The sequence below is a fragment of the Hetaerina americana genome, unplaced genomic scaffold, assembly GCF_022747635.1.
Source record: "Hetaerina americana unplaced genomic scaffold, ioHetAmer1.1.p SCAF_118, whole genome shotgun sequence".
Taxonomy (NCBI): Eukaryota; Metazoa; Arthropoda; class Insecta; order Odonata; family Calopterygidae; genus Hetaerina; species Hetaerina americana.
The window spans coordinates 232,121-249,902 of NW_027286270.1; the positions used below are offsets into that span (position 1 = coordinate 232,121).

The 17,782-nt window shown below is 46.5% G+C and overlaps 1 protein-coding gene across 3 annotated transcripts in view; it reads right to left on the reverse strand.

Moving 5' to 3' along the window:
• Nucleotides 1–17,782, reverse strand: part of LOC139685587 (cytosolic carboxypeptidase 1-like) — a 230,970-nt gene that overhangs the window by 149,291 nt on the left and 63,897 nt on the right. For all 3 annotated transcript variants that reach the window (XM_071582526.1, XM_071582527.1, XM_071582529.1), the window contains exons 3-8: nucleotides 8,260–8,329; nucleotides 5,360–5,530; nucleotides 4,556–4,687; nucleotides 4,328–4,459; nucleotides 4,098–4,241; nucleotides 1,031–1,255 (exon numbers count right to left, since the gene is read on the reverse strand). In XM_071582526.1, coding sequence (XP_071438627.1) covers nucleotides 1,031–1,255; nucleotides 4,098–4,241; nucleotides 4,328–4,459; nucleotides 4,556–4,687; nucleotides 5,360–5,530; nucleotides 8,260–8,329 — 874 coding nt within the window. The remainder of the gene's footprint in view (nucleotides 1–1,030; nucleotides 1,256–4,097; nucleotides 4,242–4,327; nucleotides 4,460–4,555; nucleotides 4,688–5,359; nucleotides 5,531–8,259; nucleotides 8,330–17,782) is intronic.

Genomic DNA, 17,782 nt, shown 5'->3' on the forward strand with positions numbered 1-17,782 from the left:
AGTTTGTTTTTTTTGGGGTGCCTTATGTTTAAACCCCCAATACAATTTCGTTAATTTTACAAAATACAAAATATGAGTTACATGCCATTCCTTTCCGTTACTCTCCCCGTTCTTACCTTATCTTTTGTTGATAAATCTTTCCAATATTTTCCTAATCGGTTCCTCATGTAGGTATTGCCCAATTTAGTAAATAGAAGAGGATAGGATCAGATATGTAAGATTTGGTACATTGCAGTCCAAGGGTAGAGCGTAGGACTACTGATCGAAGGGCCGGGTTTGATTCCCAGGCACTCCTCTCTGGACAGCACCCTCAGCTTCACCCAAGCTGCATGATTTTTCAGGTTCCAGAGCTTCCCGGGAAGCCATTGGTGGCACAGGGCCTCCCCTAACCTGATACCCGTACGTTAAATTCACACAAAGTTGGTCTTAGTATTGGGTGAAATCTATTATCGCTTCAGGGTTGATGACTCTGTGTTTATGGTTTTTATGTGAGATTTAATTACTTTGGTTTTAACATTCATCAGAGCATGTTATTTAGAGCTATTTGAAATATACCACTAACTCTGGTTGGTTCAGTGATAGGTACAAAAACATTAAAGGACATCAGTATATCTAACAACATGCTTTGCATTTCCCCATAAAGCCACGGCTGATATCACCATTTATAGCTAAATAAGGATTTGGGATTGACTCATGAATTCATTCCACCAAGATACGTCATAGTAGCAGTAAGCTCCTCCCAAGAGCAAAGACGGGGGCGGGAGGTGAGTGGTGAAAGTGAATCTTCCCGAATGTGCTTATGAGGCGCCGATTGATATGGCGGGGGCACAAATCTAGTTGGTGACGGGTGCTGTGCACAGGTGAGAATGTAATTTAAATAAATTCTGAGAACAAGTCGTCTCACTATCCCATCTACTCTCAAGAATTTACGGCCCACACCCGTGGGATGCTCTGAAACTATGGGAATCTTCAAAATTGCACCACCAGTCGGGCAGGAGGTGCCACCACGAGCGGGATGCAGGGGACTCACGGGAAGAGGCAAGGAGGTCACTGCTGCCGTGCACCGAGGGGATGGAGAAGACGGCAGGGCTCTTCAGATTCCCGAGAGGGAAGTCCTTGTTCTCGAGGCAGTAATTGAGCACGCCACACACCTTGGCCAGCAGGCTGTCGTTCGTCTTTTCATCGGTTGATGTGGAGCAGAACTTGTAGAGGGAGGCCATGCCATTGTTTTCCTTAATGTACTTGCGACCACCTTCTGAAAATGGAGTCCACAAGCTCTGATAGTTACGAGCATCCATCATGCATTTATACTCAATGCACCCCACGGCAATCATCGGATCATGAGGGAATGCATTCTTCAAAATACACCAACCGTTTAGTGATGCTGGATAGACAACATAAATCCTGCACGAGGCACCAATGAATGATACTGGTTTTGGTGGCACTTTGCTTTATTACAAAGGAAGGATTAACTTTAAACTGCGTCCTCATGCACAAGAAGTTTAAAATACCATTAGAACTATACTTTGTGACATGGACCTGCAATTTCTCACCTTTTCTGCATGCAGACTCATATTTATGAAATTTAAAACAATCTCACGGCATCGCAAACAACACTATGAAACAATACTGCACAAATCAGAACCCTTGCGCAACAAGCTAGGCACACCAGACAGAAACAAACCAATAGAGCAAAATAAGCAGGTTGTGTTTTCAATGAGCGCAACCCACGCTTTCATAGATTTCTGCGATAAAGTTTTATTTTTGACACACTTGGCTGTTTTGAATGTTTTCAGTAACCTTCCTCATCTGAACACCAACCTCACACCCTTGAGCATCAGATCCCTGCGCTGCTCCCCCCTCCCCCCCCTGCCTCCACACGCAACACCTCTTAAACCCCCCCCCCCTACATTCACTTTCATTACACATCTCCCACTCCATTGCTAAGCAGAGCCAGGACGGCAAAGCCACTCCCCTCCCTTCCTTCCACACCTTCCCCACCCTGTCCTTGACCTGCCCCCCCCCCCGCCCTGCCTTCCTCCCCACCCCCCTATTTCATCCTGGGGAGGGATGTGCCTCCAATGATAAATTGCCTTTTTTGTTAAAATTTGATGCAAAAATGAAAAGCAAATTAGGAGACCGTGCTTTCAACACAGATAAAGATTTTTCTTCATTTTTTGTTCAAGTCTGTAGGTCTCTACTTTCTCTGCTGTTCAATAATTCACATCCCATTATTTTACCTGCAGTTTTACCTACATGACAATCTTATGCCTATGCTCTTTCCATCCTCTCACACAAAATATTTTCGTAGTTTCAGAGAAATGTGTTTATAAAGTTTTCATAATCAATATTGTTAGAAAATACATCCAATGAGAAAAATGAGAATTATTTAATATCTGTATCACTTATCTTTCCTCGTGTAGAATTTCATCTAATCAGGCACGACAGTTTTATGAGAAAGAAAGTCATATAAAATAGAAAAGGCTCGCAAGCTCTGAACTCTCCCACTCTGTTCACTTTTCATGACAGGGCCACCACGTCCCACCTGCTCCCTCACCTACCACTGCCCCCTCCCACACCACTGCCCTCACCATCCCCAAGAGACAACTTCACTTCCTTTGATGCCTCTCCATCTCGCTATCAAGTGAGCCAGGTCAAGAAGCCAACCACATCAATATCCCATTCTCCTTCTGCATGAACTTGCTGCCTCTGTCTGCTCTCCCCACGCAAATCCTTAATATATTCTTTTCGTCCTCCCGAATCTTTCCTGAGTCATTAGAATATGCAAGCCTTTCCAACACCTCCAGGTTGTGATCCACAAAATAGAAATAAACATTGAAATAATAATAATGGGTGGCAAAGCATTTGACTTACGTATGTTGGATAATAGAAGAGACCAAACTCAAAAATATTTCTGCAAATGAACCAATAGTAGCAGGGCATTATGCAACAGTAGGAATACCTGGGCAAGCTGGGTCTGCAGGAGACGGCTTAGCACTTCATGAGAGGATGGGGATACTATTCACACGCAATTGAAAAATCACAATATTTTATGATTGAACACAAATTTTTGCTTAAATGTACAACAAACAATTCTATTCACATCACATTTTGCAGCAATAAGACTTTTGTCCGATAGATTCACAAGCACTCAATGTAAAATTGGTCCGCACAACGCCACATCCTTACCGTCTCTTTTCCAAACCACAGGGCCCACACGTCTGGCAGTGCACTCTCAAACTCGTATATTGGCTTGCCTTTGTTTTTAGATAACCTAAGAGAGAGAGATTATGGAGACATGACACCCACCCTTTCTGCAGCGTGGGAGGAGTACGTTTCCAGAGAGTGAGTCACAGCAAAGGGGTTAATATATTTACCACCAAAAATTATAGGCACACTGAAAACTGTGATCCCATTCCCCCATCTAACCTGGGTCACCTAGCGGTAGAATTGGCATCAGAAATATATTTGAAGAAAAAGAAGCGACGGTACCAATAACTGCATGCAATTTTCATTTGTTTGATTTATCAGGTATGACGATTAATTTATACATTGTAACAGTCAATGATGAAGTACAATCATTGGTGTCAATAAGATAGCACTTTGCTATAATGCCAAGCGCTATCTAATTAACATATTAGGTTACTAATTCGTCAATATTGTAGATAATTTTCTCATATCCCTCGGCACTCACTCACCAATAATGCCATCTATGTAATTAAATTGAATATTGATAATGTCTCATTCATTCACTTAAATATTTTTCCCTGATAATTATGGGAAATATAACTAAAATAAACCCTCTGAACTGTGTATTCAATTGTGAACAAGAACAGTGGAAATATACATTGTGTTCTTCATTTAATGTCTCTGAACTATAATATTGTACGGTAACGATACAATTTGCTAAGTTTAACCATTAGCTCAGTGCATGGAAGACTTAGACTTCTCAAGTTTTCATTGCAAACACTTTGATCTCAAGTAAATAATGATTTTAATACATGAACTTGATGCATATATTTAAAAGAGAGATGTAAAGGCATCAATTGGAGCAGAAAATAAAATTAGAGAGTAAAATTACACGCCGAGGCACTTACTCGAGGTGGCCAAATGCTGAAGTGTCAGTAGGACTGGTTTGCAGATTTTCACTTTGACTTTTCCCTCGTATTTTTCCGAGGATTCAATCACTCGCAGCAAGCAGTGTATGAGTGAGGTCTTGGTCAGCTTTATGCAGCACATCTCTGTGGAGATCAAAGGAGTTAGGGAGAATCCTGGCTCCTAATACTCACATGCCCACTGAAGGGCAGGGAACAGGGTCACTACTCACTGTTCTTGGACAAGTGGTTGAGCACATCCAATGCCACTCGAAACTTGGGCGTGGGCTGCATCCCATTGGTCACTATGGCCTTCTCAAGGGAGTTCAAGGCTCCATTTTTCACCAGCAGTGGCGTGGTGTACGCTGCAGCAATAGATGCAATCGCAAATTAGGAGGGACATTTCTCAGAGGTTAAGAGAATGGATGCCAGACAATATATGAGGCAAAACAAAGCCTTACCACTCTTTGAAAGCGCTTTGATGATTTGCAGAATTGGAAGTAATAGCTTGGAATGGTTGATGTATGTTTTCAGAAGGCTGCAAAATACTTTTACACTCCCTAGAAGTCGAGCCTTGATGGAGAATTTTGAATCTGGAAAAAAATGTACTATAAATGCTAAGAATAAGGTCAAGTACATCGACAATATGAAATTGAATTCATTTATTGCTAAACAAATCTTGGGATTTCAGATATTTCCATTCCATTTGCAATTAATATTGTCTTTTCTTCTCATTTCCTCCTAGTATTTTTGGTTTTAAATAAAGCCTCTTTTTTACATATAAGGTATGTACTTCTGACTGACTGACAGTTTTACCTTCTTAAAAAAGTCTAGCATTCAGCAAATGTCGCTTTACCTCTCAGACACATTCCGCCATCAAAGAAATAATTACAAACTAAGAATCTGCCCCATGTTGACGGATTAACGTTGGCAGACCTAGAACAAGTACGTTTAAAGACTCGGTCCTCTGACACACAATTTGTGATCACAAGAAAATAAAGTTATGACACCAATTTTGATGGAAAGACAGACCATGCATTAAAGAACACTTTTTGAAACAAATAATACTCCACAATTGCATATTTCATGACTGGCATGCTGCTCACACCATCCGATACTGGTGCAAGAGAGGGTGGCAATACAATATAATACCAAATGAAAGTTCATAGAGGATCACAGTGTATTTCCCAGGGAGGGTTTAATACTGGAATAGCGCACTCAAATCAAACTGTTTAATTCAACCGAATTGCAAGTCAAGGCCCCACCTTTCAGAGCGAGGGGGCTGAGGGCCATGATGAGCTCAGCGACGAGGGGTTCCAGTGCTCCGCTCTGCCGGCAGCCCTCCCTGGCGGCCGTGTGCTGCACTATCAACTTGACCAGCACCCGGCAGGCATTGGCATGGATCAGCTGGCTGACCGAGGAGTTGCGGCGGACGCCTGCAATGGAGAGACATGTGACCCGCTCGAAGCTACACGGCCGACTCAGAGAGAGCATGGCAACAGAGGCAAGCACATATCAGGGCAGACGTCAAGGCAATGGGGTACATTATATGTTAATGAGCTTTTCAATTAATGTACGAAACTTCCAAAATCCACTTAGAGTACTCTCAGAGTACTCAGTTGAGGTTTTTCTTTTTGGCTACTTTCAGGTACACCTACGCAATCTGTGGCAGCTTCGTAGCGTGTTTGTGAGTGGTCTATAATTGGTGTTCCACACCTTGCCGATATTTTATATTTTTGGAACGAATTTCTGAATTGTTAAGGCAGTCTCATAAATTTTGCATCTGTTAAAACTGGTCTTTCGCTGAAGGCCTTTTCCCGCTCGAGAGGAAGTTAAAGAAAGAGGGGAAGAGGTATAGTTGACGTTCATCACCCACCCAATCGAAGGCAGGGTCTTCACGTCTTTCTTGATGCTACATTTACTCAATCTCTTCTCAAAGCCCTGATGCACTTGAAACCAAGGATCGGATGAGTGTTTATGAAGGGATCGGATTTGGAAGCCAACTTGCCAGCAATCTTATGCCGGAGGATTTCATAGCTAAGAACTTGAGACAAGTTCACATCCAGAATCGAATGAGAGTTGACACACCTTTTAGGGATGTGCCTGTGTTTTGCCATGCTATTATCCTTAAAATCCTAAGTTCCATACAAGAGTTCACGACTCTTCCATTTGTTGCTAATTCTCTTTGTTACAATGGTAAATACTTAGAGGAAAATTGATGCAGTGAAAGGGAATATATTTGCTCCCTTTGATTTGCATTGCCATAATAAACACTTAACTGACAATTACACAGCCAATGTTTGCCAATATATCAGAGATTGACAATACACAAGCTGGACAAACAATTTGCATAAAATCTCATTCATTTTCAGGGCAATTCAGTTCTATGACTTCAAATTAGCCATCAAAGATTTCAATGATTTTGCCAAAGATGAACTGCATTCCTTCAAGTAAGATTTTCCTTTCCGAGGACTAAAATCTTGATGTGGTGGAAGGGCTTCTGTGTTCCCATGACTCCTAGAACTGCGCTGGTGTTATGATTTGTCCAGGGTCCAGATGCCTCGTATCTTTGGCCAATTTCTTGTAATTTTGTAAATTATTTCAGGAACTTGATCTGATACCACTGTGGCTGATCCCATGAAATAACTAGATTACGTTTGAATGGAACTTCTCAGCAGAGTTTTAAATAGTTGAACTCCTCATCTACGTACAAAGGGGGTTGTCGTGGTGTACTTGCCACCATTGCTTCATTCGACCACTTTCCCATTCACGTGAGACCCTAGAATTGACCCTGAGGGGGCAACAGCCCATTCGGTTGACCTTTACATGTTCATCGCCCGCATTCATCTAAAACACTGAGGCGACACCAAATTCACCGATCATCTCCATCGCACACGTTTCTGGGTGCTCGGAGGTGGGCAGCAAGATTCTGCTGCAATCCAACAGAAATCCCGACATGAATGTGATCTTGGCAGCTTAATGATAGTCCCACACCATGGTGTTCCTTTAGTTAATTAGTGACGCAAAGCTCTTAATTCCTGAGCGGGCACTTCTCAAGTGCTCTCCCTGCGCCACCATTCCCACTGGTGCTCGCAACATCCCGCATTGTGCAATCATTAGCCCATTCATCCCGTGGCTACCTCTTTTCGCTCAGGTTTAAGGAATATCCCCGCATTCTGTGCATCCACGAATCGCTTCCGGAGTTCTCAAAGTGACCACCCAGCGGTCTGCACCCCAGTCCCATAATCATTTGCACACATTCGCTCCCTCTAGAGTCATCAATGAAGAGAGGCAGCACAGCATCTCATGCGCCCACCGTCCAACCAGAAGGCTGCATTGCATTTGAATACGCGCAATACGACCTGCATTGCCTCATTCCAATCAACACTGCGATGTCACGTCATCAGCCAGGGTCTCATAATTGCCACGGCGCACATCCATCAAGTCACCCTCTTCAAGGTCTCTTCAGGCAAATCTCAGAGCAGACTCGCTTCAATTGTTGTGAGCAATGCACAACGCAAATCCACCAGATAAAAAAACAAATCCAAAATGTTTCAAGAGGAAAGCACAATTTCAACGTGAACATTTCATTTTTGGGACATCACCAATTTGACAGATTTTACAAGATATGTTTTATTGGTTTGGATAATACTTTATGGCATTTTTATTTCTCTTGGAAATTAATTTTAGCAGTGACAATAACAATTCCAAGACACCCCACCACAACAACAACAATAATAATCATGCTGAAATAATCGGGAGGAATTGCTTCAGGAATGGTTGCATTATTTAAGCGAAATTCTGGGCTACTCCTGCACGGAAATTGCAATTCACGCCCCAGCTTTTTTTTGACACCCAAGGAATCAAAGAAAAGAATCGGGACCAGTGACTTGAAGCAGGGAATTGTCTGGAGGGGGAGGATGGATGCGTGGGAGGGATGGGGCGAGAGCCTCCCGCTGCTGCCCCCCGCATTCCGCGGTCCGGAGCGGAGGTGATGGCCCAGAGGGTGGAGAGGGGGGGCAAGGGAGGCCTCGACGCCATCGACTCTCACGCAACGGCAAAACCCCAAAAGCAAGCGGGGCGGGCGACTAATTAACGGAGGGTTATGACCATACGTGCAAGATCGTTCGCCAAATTGGCATGGTTGGGCCGGCGGGGCACATACCTGGTTTAGGAGAGACGCACTCGTGCAAAATGGAGGCCAGACTGTACGCCAAGGACACATCATGGACATCCTGAAATCAAAGAGAGAGGGGGGGATCTTTTGAATGAGAGGGCTTTTCATGTCGTGCTCACGAACGAGCACTCGCGCATCTGATTCAAGCGACTGCGCGGGAAGGTAAACCGGGCACATCAGCAAAGCATACACTGTTGCGCCGTTGCGCAGAGCGACAAGCCACAACGAGGCCAACGCACCCACGGTGGGCGTGTGCGCGCACCACGGACGACGGGTGCGTGGTGCACGTCCATGGTCGGTCGCATCGATTTAATCGGTCCGGCGGTGATGCTTAACTGAGAAACCATCAAAGAGTCCTGGGATTGGGTTGGCCGTCCATCCGACTGAATATCACCGAGCGTCGCCCAAGAGGCCTCAATCTATTCCAGCGTAGAGAGGGGCCATTGGGTAATTTACACCAAGTTAGGGAGGAAGGGCGACAAAAGCAGACGATGGAAGCAGCATTTGTTTTCCCAGCAACAACACACATACTTTCGCATCATCAAGTGAAGATGCATTTGCAGAATCACGAAATGCACTCGGATCGTTGATTCAAGACATGAATGCATGTACGGACATGAATATTTTCATTTAAGAGTCCCTCCGACTTGCACCACCGCCCACTTCTTACCTCCCTCGATTCCGCGCCCATCCCCCCGCTCTCCCCTCCATCCCGAGCCAATAAAAATGCTCTGCGCCCATCTCTCCCGCCTCTCTCGCATTCTCTCCCCATCCTCGCTTGTTCCCTCAATGCACTGCTTTCAAAACACTTCCCATTCTCCCTTAAAGATAAACAATATAGAATGAGTCCTCAAGTAAACCTCCGAGATTGGTCGAAAGGAACCCCGTCACAAAAGTGACCCTTTTCGCATTCTCCTTGGACACCAGCTGGAGGATGGCGTTCTCGGGGAGGAGCCCGAGCGTGTTTGGCAGGTCAGGTACGGTGAACATGTATGCGTACATAGGCTTTAGAAAGTCGTGCAATATCTTCCACGAGTAAAAGCAAGACGCTAAATATATTGGGGAGCGATCGTGATAAGTTTAATCTTCCACTCAAGTGATTTTCGGGATTTTGGCCAGTCTTGTCCGTCTTCAGTTCACTGTGCCCCGTGCTCCACCCTCCGAGTCTTTGGCGATCTGTTTTAGTTTGATTTTTTACTACCTTGCAAGCCACCGCCGGGGTGTGTGGCAGGGGATGAATACATCCCAGACTAATGTTGACCCGAAATACTTATTCCCCCAACCGCGGTTGGACAATGTCAGTCCAATCCCTTATCGTTCGTGGAAAAAATGACGTCTTCAATCTAGTTTTTCTACACTTGACATCTCTAGTTTCATAAACACGATCTCGTCTACCGTAGTACGACGGGGATAATAACACAGTTTCAACGTAACTGCTAATAGGCACGGCAGACTCAAGGGCGGCCCCCAAACGCCACTCCCGTGGGACCCACGAGCGACCGAGGATCACCGAGGGCCCGCGTGGACCAACCCAAGCCCTCATCCGGCAGCACAAACCGCCGAGGCTAAAGAAACAGATGATGCTCGGAAATCCGGATTTTTACTTTAAAGACGCCGGGAACACTGTGGCAAGCAAGAGGGAGAGGACAATGGAGGCAAACCCATTCAAAGCCACAACTGCCTTTCAAAACAACAATGAAGCATGAGAATGTTTACGGTTACTTGGGTAATTGCGAAAAGTTTCATGGGTTCAAGGTGACCTTCGGAGAGCGAGAGTGAGTGGGAGGGGCGGGGGCTATTTGTGTCTGCGGCGCTCCCCCCGAGGGAAATAACGTCGAAATTGAAGCATTTGATTGGCGGGGAGCAAGGCATTTGGAAAGGAGGGGAGGGTTCTCGCGGGTATTAAACCACTCTATTTCTCGTGAACGGTGCTCAAGTAACGCCAAAGTTCTCCAATCTTTATTCGCTAACTGGGGTTTTCAAAAGTTTGAGTGCACTTCGTCATATGATGCCAAATATTGTTCATTACCGAAGGACTCGCAAATATAAGCGAAATTATTTCTACATTTCGATTGCGAAAGAACCGATTGCTGAAGTAGTCGCAACTTACAAATGTCACCCATCGACTGCTACACGAAGGGAGCAGTGACCCGGTGTCATTGCTCTCGGCGCACACGTCGACCGGCTTGATTTAAACAACCTGGGGAACGGAGATTTCCTCTCCACAGATCTAAGGCGCGAGGAAGGGCTCGCGTGATCTGATCATCGCCCCCGCAAGGTCGGCGTATGTGGCTGTACCGGCGGGGCCTGGAATTGGACTTAATGAAGTAAAGCATACCACTGATGTAGAGGATGCCCAACCAATTACAAGAGCACTTCACCACGCTCCGCATGACCAAGGAGAGATTTTGGATAGAGTAATTCAAGAGATTCAACAAGGAGCAAGGTATCATTTCGCCGCTAAACAGTCCTTGGCCTTCGCCAACAATACTAGGGAGAAAGAAATCCGAAGTGGGAAGAACTGTGCAGTGAAGAACATGCATCGACCATGGAGCCCTTAAAATGTAATAACACAGGAAGTGTTTCAATTGCCTAATATGGACGAGATATTCGATCATTTGGGCGGAACCAAATATTTCGGCTCGCTGGATTGATGCAATGGATATTGGCGAGTGGAAATAGACGGAAAAAGCAGGGATTACAAGGTCTGTCCCAAATGTAGTAGGTCTCATTTTTCCCCAGATGGACGAACTGGAAGCGGTTACTCTGGCTGGGTTCAACAGAGGGGAGTCTCAGGAAAGGCTCGGAGGCCGGTGGCAGTTGGCTCCCAGCCTTTGCGGAGTGCAGTTCGTTTGTTTGCGAAACTTCTGTGACGTGACCTCGTCACGCTCCGTAATGAACTGGTTATTCGGACAACGCTACGACATCACATTTTGCGTGAAACTGGGCAAAACCGGGAAAGAGACTCATGGGATGCTGAAGGCAGCTTATGGTGATAATTTCATGTGTAGCTCGGGTGTTTTTGAGTGGCAAGAGTTGTTTCGGGAGGGTGGAGAAGATGTTGAAGACGCCGAACGTTCAGGACGCCCTTCGACCTTAAAAAGTGACGAAAATCTTGCAGAAGTGAAGGCTTTGTTGGACAGGGATGGCGAGATTAAGTGTTCGCATGGTTTCTTATGAACTTTGAATCCTTTAAAGTGATGTCTATCGACCTGTGACCGAAATCATGGACATGAGAAAGGTGTGTGCGAAGTTAGTGCATCGAGTGCTCTCGGAAGAACAAAAGGAAACTCGCACGCGGATCTGCCAACAGGTTCTCGACCATGCCTCAGCCAATCTACAGCCCTGACGTTGCCCCACCAAACTTCTTCCCCTTCCTGAAATCTGCGCTGCGCTGAAATGGCGTCGCCACGGCTCGGTGGAAGCCTTACAAGTCGTGACGAGGGAGCTTAGCAGCATTCCGGGCGCCGCCTTCCAGAAGGAATACGAGGCGTGGGAAACCCGGTGGTGGTGGCAGGTGGACACACAAGGGTGCTACTTCGAAGACTTTTGAGTGAATGTATCAAATCTGGCAGTAAATGTTCTTTAATCGACTCAGTCCTGCTACTTTTGGGACAGACCTTTTACACCGCCTTTAGTACACCTGTTGGCCATTATCAGTGCAATGGAATGAGTTTTGTACTCCCTAACTCCCCCTCCATCTGTTTGCGCTTAATTACTTCTGTAATGGGAGGAATCTTTAATAAGGGTTCCATTTTTTATTTAGACGGTAGACATACTTCGGTGTGGTATAGCGACAAGAGATCACCTCTTGGGCCTTCAAGGAACGTTCAGTAGACTCCAGAAAGCCAATCTTCAATTAAAGGCAGAGAAATTCCATTTCTTTCAAGGCTGAGTCAGATTTTCGGGACTCATACGTTCTCCTTAGATTTATCAGCCAGATGACGGAAAGATTAATGCAATCAAAACATTTCCTTTTCTGTCCGTCCGTCACGCAGTTGCAGTCCTTACTCGAATTATTCGGTTTTTGTCGTAAGTTTATTAAATATTTGACAAGGTTTTTAGTCCCACCTACGCCATTGATTAAATAAAGTATAGAATTTATATGGCAGGAGGAGAAACATGAAGCGCTCGAAATGTTAACAGATCGCTTTATAGAATCCCTGGTGCTAAGGCTGCGTGATTTCACGAATCCCTCGACCCTCACCACGGTCGTCGCATCACCGAGCGCCCTTGGCGGCATTTGGTCACGGTGATTCGAAGATGGAGGCGCGTACCAGCAAACAGTCAAATAGACAAAAAAGAGCACATTCTGCGAGTGAATTTGAGCGCCTGGGTGTCGCAGACAAGATCAAAAAAAATTGCGCGTTTGCCTCCTTGGGAGACGTCTCACACTCTCCACCGAGCATGGGCATCTTCGCCGGTTGCTTTCGGAGCTCAGAACACGATTTACTGGACGGATAATGGAATTCAGCGAACAATCCTTTAGTGCTCAGGGTCGTCCGGGAAAGGATATTCGCCGTGCGATTGGAGGGCCCGAGTGCGCACGAGTCAGCGTGGGATAGAGTCACGCGAGAGCAGAAAATGTGTCCCGCAATTCGAAACCCCTTTGGGCTCGCACTAATGAATGACCCTTGTCATTGCTTTGACGACGAATATAACGCTCAAAAAATAGCCATCGGGCCCAGTAGCCACAATAAAGAATTAACACTACCAAGTTTATATATACGGGGCAGTTGGTGTCACTGAAAAATACTGAGTTATCTTATTTTCACTGGGCAACTCGTCTCCAAAAGGATCGCGGCTTATAAGGTGAGGAGCCCTGCGACTTTCGATAAATGATAATATCCAAGGTGGTCGTTAATTCACGGTAAGCCACAAAAAAAACTTGCCAGCTGAGCCTGATTATTTAGCACCCCCAACGGTGCTCGAAGGAACCCCGATTGGTGATCCCGAGCACGCCTAGCAGCGGGCTCCGCGGGAAATCCGTCCGAAAACGCAGCGAGCCCATCGAAGGGCGAATGCTCGCCTCGGTCCACGGAACGGGAGACACAAGCAAACCCCCCGGAATGATTTCAGACCAGGCAGAAACATTGAGTGATTTTGCCGAGTAATATTTTGGCATGACACGAATATTGAGGGCTAGGGGCGTTTATGTAGGCGAAGTCGGGGCATTTAATATGTCTTTGACATCCTCGGATAAGTTACCTGCCTCTAATTTACGCAGTATATTTTACCTCTACTTCAACCTATGGTCAAACAATTTGGCCCAACCTAATTCTTCCAATAGTGCCGTGACACTGCTACCTTGTTCATTAAAACTTTTAACAAACCTAGCTGCTCTTCGTTGCACTCGATCTAGATCCAAAATCAAGCCCACCTCGTGAGGATCCCATCGTACAACTTGCAGGGCGTGCTCAAGGCGGGGCCCAACTAACGTGAAATAACAAACCTCCCTAACCTTCTCATTACATCTCCAAAGCATCCTTTTTTATGTCCCAACAGTTTATTTGCTATTCCGCAAATTTCACGAGTGCGTTTCCCACTACATGTCCTTAACGTAACGTAATATACCTAAATATTCTAATGCCTAAATATTCTACCAATTCTACGTTTGTTATATTGGTTTTCGGGTGAAATACTCTTCATTCATAAATTAACCGAAGCACATTTCTTCAAAATTAATCATAGCTCTCGTGTCTCGTCGCACCACTTTTGGATTGCACTTAGGTCATTAAATTCGCTATCTTTCCGAAGGGATTTTTGCATGAGTGCGTGCGCTGCTGTGGGTGTAATTTTCCATGTTGTTGTTTTGCATATGGTATTGTTCCTTTTTACGGTATGTGACCTAACACTCCCCTGCTGCGGGGTATTATGTAGATGTATCTTCATGGCTGGATATGTCCCTATATATAACCGCTTCATCAGCAAATAGAGGAAGTTTACTGACTGTTTAGTGACTCTTATTGGCGAAAGATTGTTAAAAACGCTATGAAAATAGTGTTTTTGTGTTGGTCGATGATTATGTCTTCGGGGAAAAATAGAGAGACGAATTGAGTTTTATTTTTTTCCAACATAACCTCCTTTCGTCTCGATACACTTTTATCGGCGTTTCTCCATTTTTTCGAAGCCGTCCAGAAAGTAGGATTTCGGAAGGTGCTCGAAATAGACATCTATGTTGGCGATCACTTCGTTCGACGGGAATCGTTATCCGCCAAGCCATTTTTTCAATTTTGGAAATTAAAAAAAAGAGTCACCCGGAGCCAAATCTGGCGAATGCGGAGGATGCTGCGAGAACTCGAGCTTCAAATTCCATAATTTTCGCCATCGAATCTGCGCAGTCGTGCACCCGTGCATCGCTGTTTCGATGGAAGAGGATTTATCACCGGCCAAACGAGAACGTTTTTCTCTTTATTACTTCGCTCAACAGGTGCAATAATGACGCATTATACGTCCTCTCCATTTATCGTTTGTCCTATTTGCCCGGAGTTATCGATGCACACATGATTCCGCACGCATCCCGAAAAACCAAGGCCAACACTTCGTCGGGAAATGTCAGCGTCTTCGCCTTTTCTGGAGCCCGATTGCCTTCAGAAAGCGACCTTCTCTGGAGCGGAGTGGCGCACCCACTCGTGTTTTGTGCACAGTTATGCGTCGACGCAGAAACTCGTCGGGATAGGGGCGACGGAAAAGGAGCCTCCACAACACGATTGCGGTCTTCCAGCGCTGTTCTCCCAAATAATAAACTCCCAATTCGAGTCTACGTCCGCGTAAGTGTGGGGTGCATCGGACATTTGAATTTCCTCGCTCTCACGTGCGCCGGATGAGGCAATCGAATCCAAGATGCAACCCCATTAATTGTTTGAGTGATCCTCCCGTTTCAAAACCAGCCGTTACGAGGCTCTCGCACCGTGAAGTGCTTAAGGGCCCAAGGAAGTTACGTGTAAGGAGGGGAGGGAGCAAATTAAGGCGTTGGCAACGCGACACTTCGACGATGATGTCATGTATAACTAGTGAGTGGGAGGGGGGCGATCCATTTTGACTTCACATTTCTATTCGGAGCAGATGTCATGCACTGCCGCCCCATCGATGCTCGGCCTAACGCGGTGGTCCGAGAAATACGACAAAAATGTATCCTGGTAAGCAGTCACAAAATGTCCAACCAAACGAAGAAGATATATAATAAACAAAAAATGTATCCAAAGGTAACATGTCATAATGGTTTCAGCATGGCTAGAATGAATACTTGGGAGTGAGAGTGAGGTGTTTAGTTCGTGGCCGAGAGCGGAGCGGAGGCGTGCGCGAGCCCGCGGGACGAAGCCACACACGTCCCGCGGCCATCGACATTGAACTCGCGGGGTTAGGACACGGGGCTTCCAGGAGAGACTCAGGGCTGGGCACGTCCTCCTCCAATCAAGAATTTCGGCATTACTCCTGGGTATCCCGGATATGATGCTCACAGCGATCGAAGTTTCTTTTTTCTTGTCACACGATCATATTACACTAATTGGCGTGGAAAAGTCAATTCTGGCCTGGGAAACCGGAGAATACCTCTTCCAGGGAAAGCACCGGGCAAGCCTCGTCTCCTTCACTATGGGAAAAAGAACTCCCAAGGAGGTTCACAGCTCGCGTGAGTGAGTGAATGAGATTGCCAAATGAAGACTAGAAGAGCTTTCGGGGCGCGCGAGAGAATTACTATTGCGTTCGGGAAAGACAGGACGAAGAGCGAAGCAATCCATGGAGTGCCGAACAATTGATATGCAAGAACATCTTCAGAAATCGGGCTAAAATCGGCCATTGGTGTATGTATTAAAAGAAATAAACGGATTACCAGGGCTAGAGAGATATCTGCATGGTCAAGGGCCGCTGACGTGGCAGCCCTGTGTTCCAACGTGAACATTTCCAGAATGTCCGCGAATGTCAAATTTTAACACCTCTATTCGTTTCTTGAGAGTATTCTAATTGGATAATGTCTTCGAAAAATCTATAATAACTTACAATGTCTAGTCAGTTGGAAAAACCGAAATCACTGTTTAGTAGCTTTGGAAGATATCTATGGGGGGGTGGGGGCAATCGCGTCCCTTCTGTCCACCTATTTCGCATGGCTATATGGTGCCAAAATCAGCCGCCCTTTTCCTTTTTATTGAAAAAGCGTCTAACCCTCTCGGTGTAAACATAAACATGCAATTACGATGATATTAGAGCGACCCCACGTATTTCCCACTTAAATATTAGGTCCTACTCCCTTACTTTCGTCAAACTGACCGCCCGATCTCCGAATAGAGCGTGCATCAAATTTCCGACGCAGTTCGTCCCATTTCTTTGCGGGAGGCGCGGAATCATTTTCCAGGACACGCTGCCAAAAGCTTTGTCCAAATCCACGAAGGCATAAAAGGCCCACAGGTCTGTCCCTTCTCTTTGATATCTCGAAGGGCAAGAATAGCTGTTTTGTTCTTCTTCATTTCTAAATTCAAATTCCGCCTCGCTCAAGCACTCTCCCACCTGCCTCTCCGTTATTAGGTACGACATACATAACTCTTGCGATAAACTTAGATGCTCGGGTCGTCAGGTTTATATATTTTTCCACGCGTATCTTTTGCGGCGTGCAGGCGAAAGAACGAACTCCTCTTTGACTCCATCGGCAATCCTCCTGATTTCGTACGCGAAGGGTATTAAATTAAATTTTCATTCCGATGGGAGTGGAGAGTGGGGGCAGGGGACGGCGGTGGTGTCGGCCTCGCCCCCCCCCCCCCCCCCCGGCCCCTCATCGCGCCCTTGGCACCGGCCCCGCCGGGAGAGCGCCAAGGGGGATCCGATGGCCACGTGGCGCGCCCCCCTTCCTCCGACTGACTGCAGCGGCGTCCGCCGTCCCGAGGGGGGGAGGGGGCGCTTTTGACCAGTTTCCAGGAATCGGGGCGCGTTGGCTTCCGAGGGTGGAGGGGAGTGGGCCCGCGGCTCCCCTATCGCACGCGCGCGCTCAAACGACTGGCCCCAGAGGTTTCCAGATTTCGAGAGCGATTTCAACAATTTATTTTCGTGAGCGAGAGGGCGGGGAAAGGGGTGGAAGGGGGAAATGGGCCCGCGACGACTGAATTAGACTCGGCGTCGAAGGTGGTGGGTGCGGGGGTGGAGGGGGAGGCAAAATGAAAGGCCGCCCATCACTTTACGTGCGCCCACGCGGCACAGGGGACAAAGGAGCGGCCCCCTGGCGACACGCCCTCGCCCCGCCGGTAATTGCTATCGCAGCAACGCTTGTCGAGCCCATCTCGCGGGCGTACGCCCAGTGCGCAAGTACAACGCACCACAAATCTTAATCGTCGGCGTGTGTGCACGGGCCAACTGATGTGGCATCTGGTGGCGTAATCTCCGAGGATACCATCCCCCACCGGATGGCAACGTGATTTCCGTTAGCAGCCGCTCCGCCAGGAGTGTGCCTGCTCCCATTTCGGATTTTACGCAATTGCGCGATATTCCAGCGAGTTTCAAACCACTCTCATCCAACGAGCAAGCA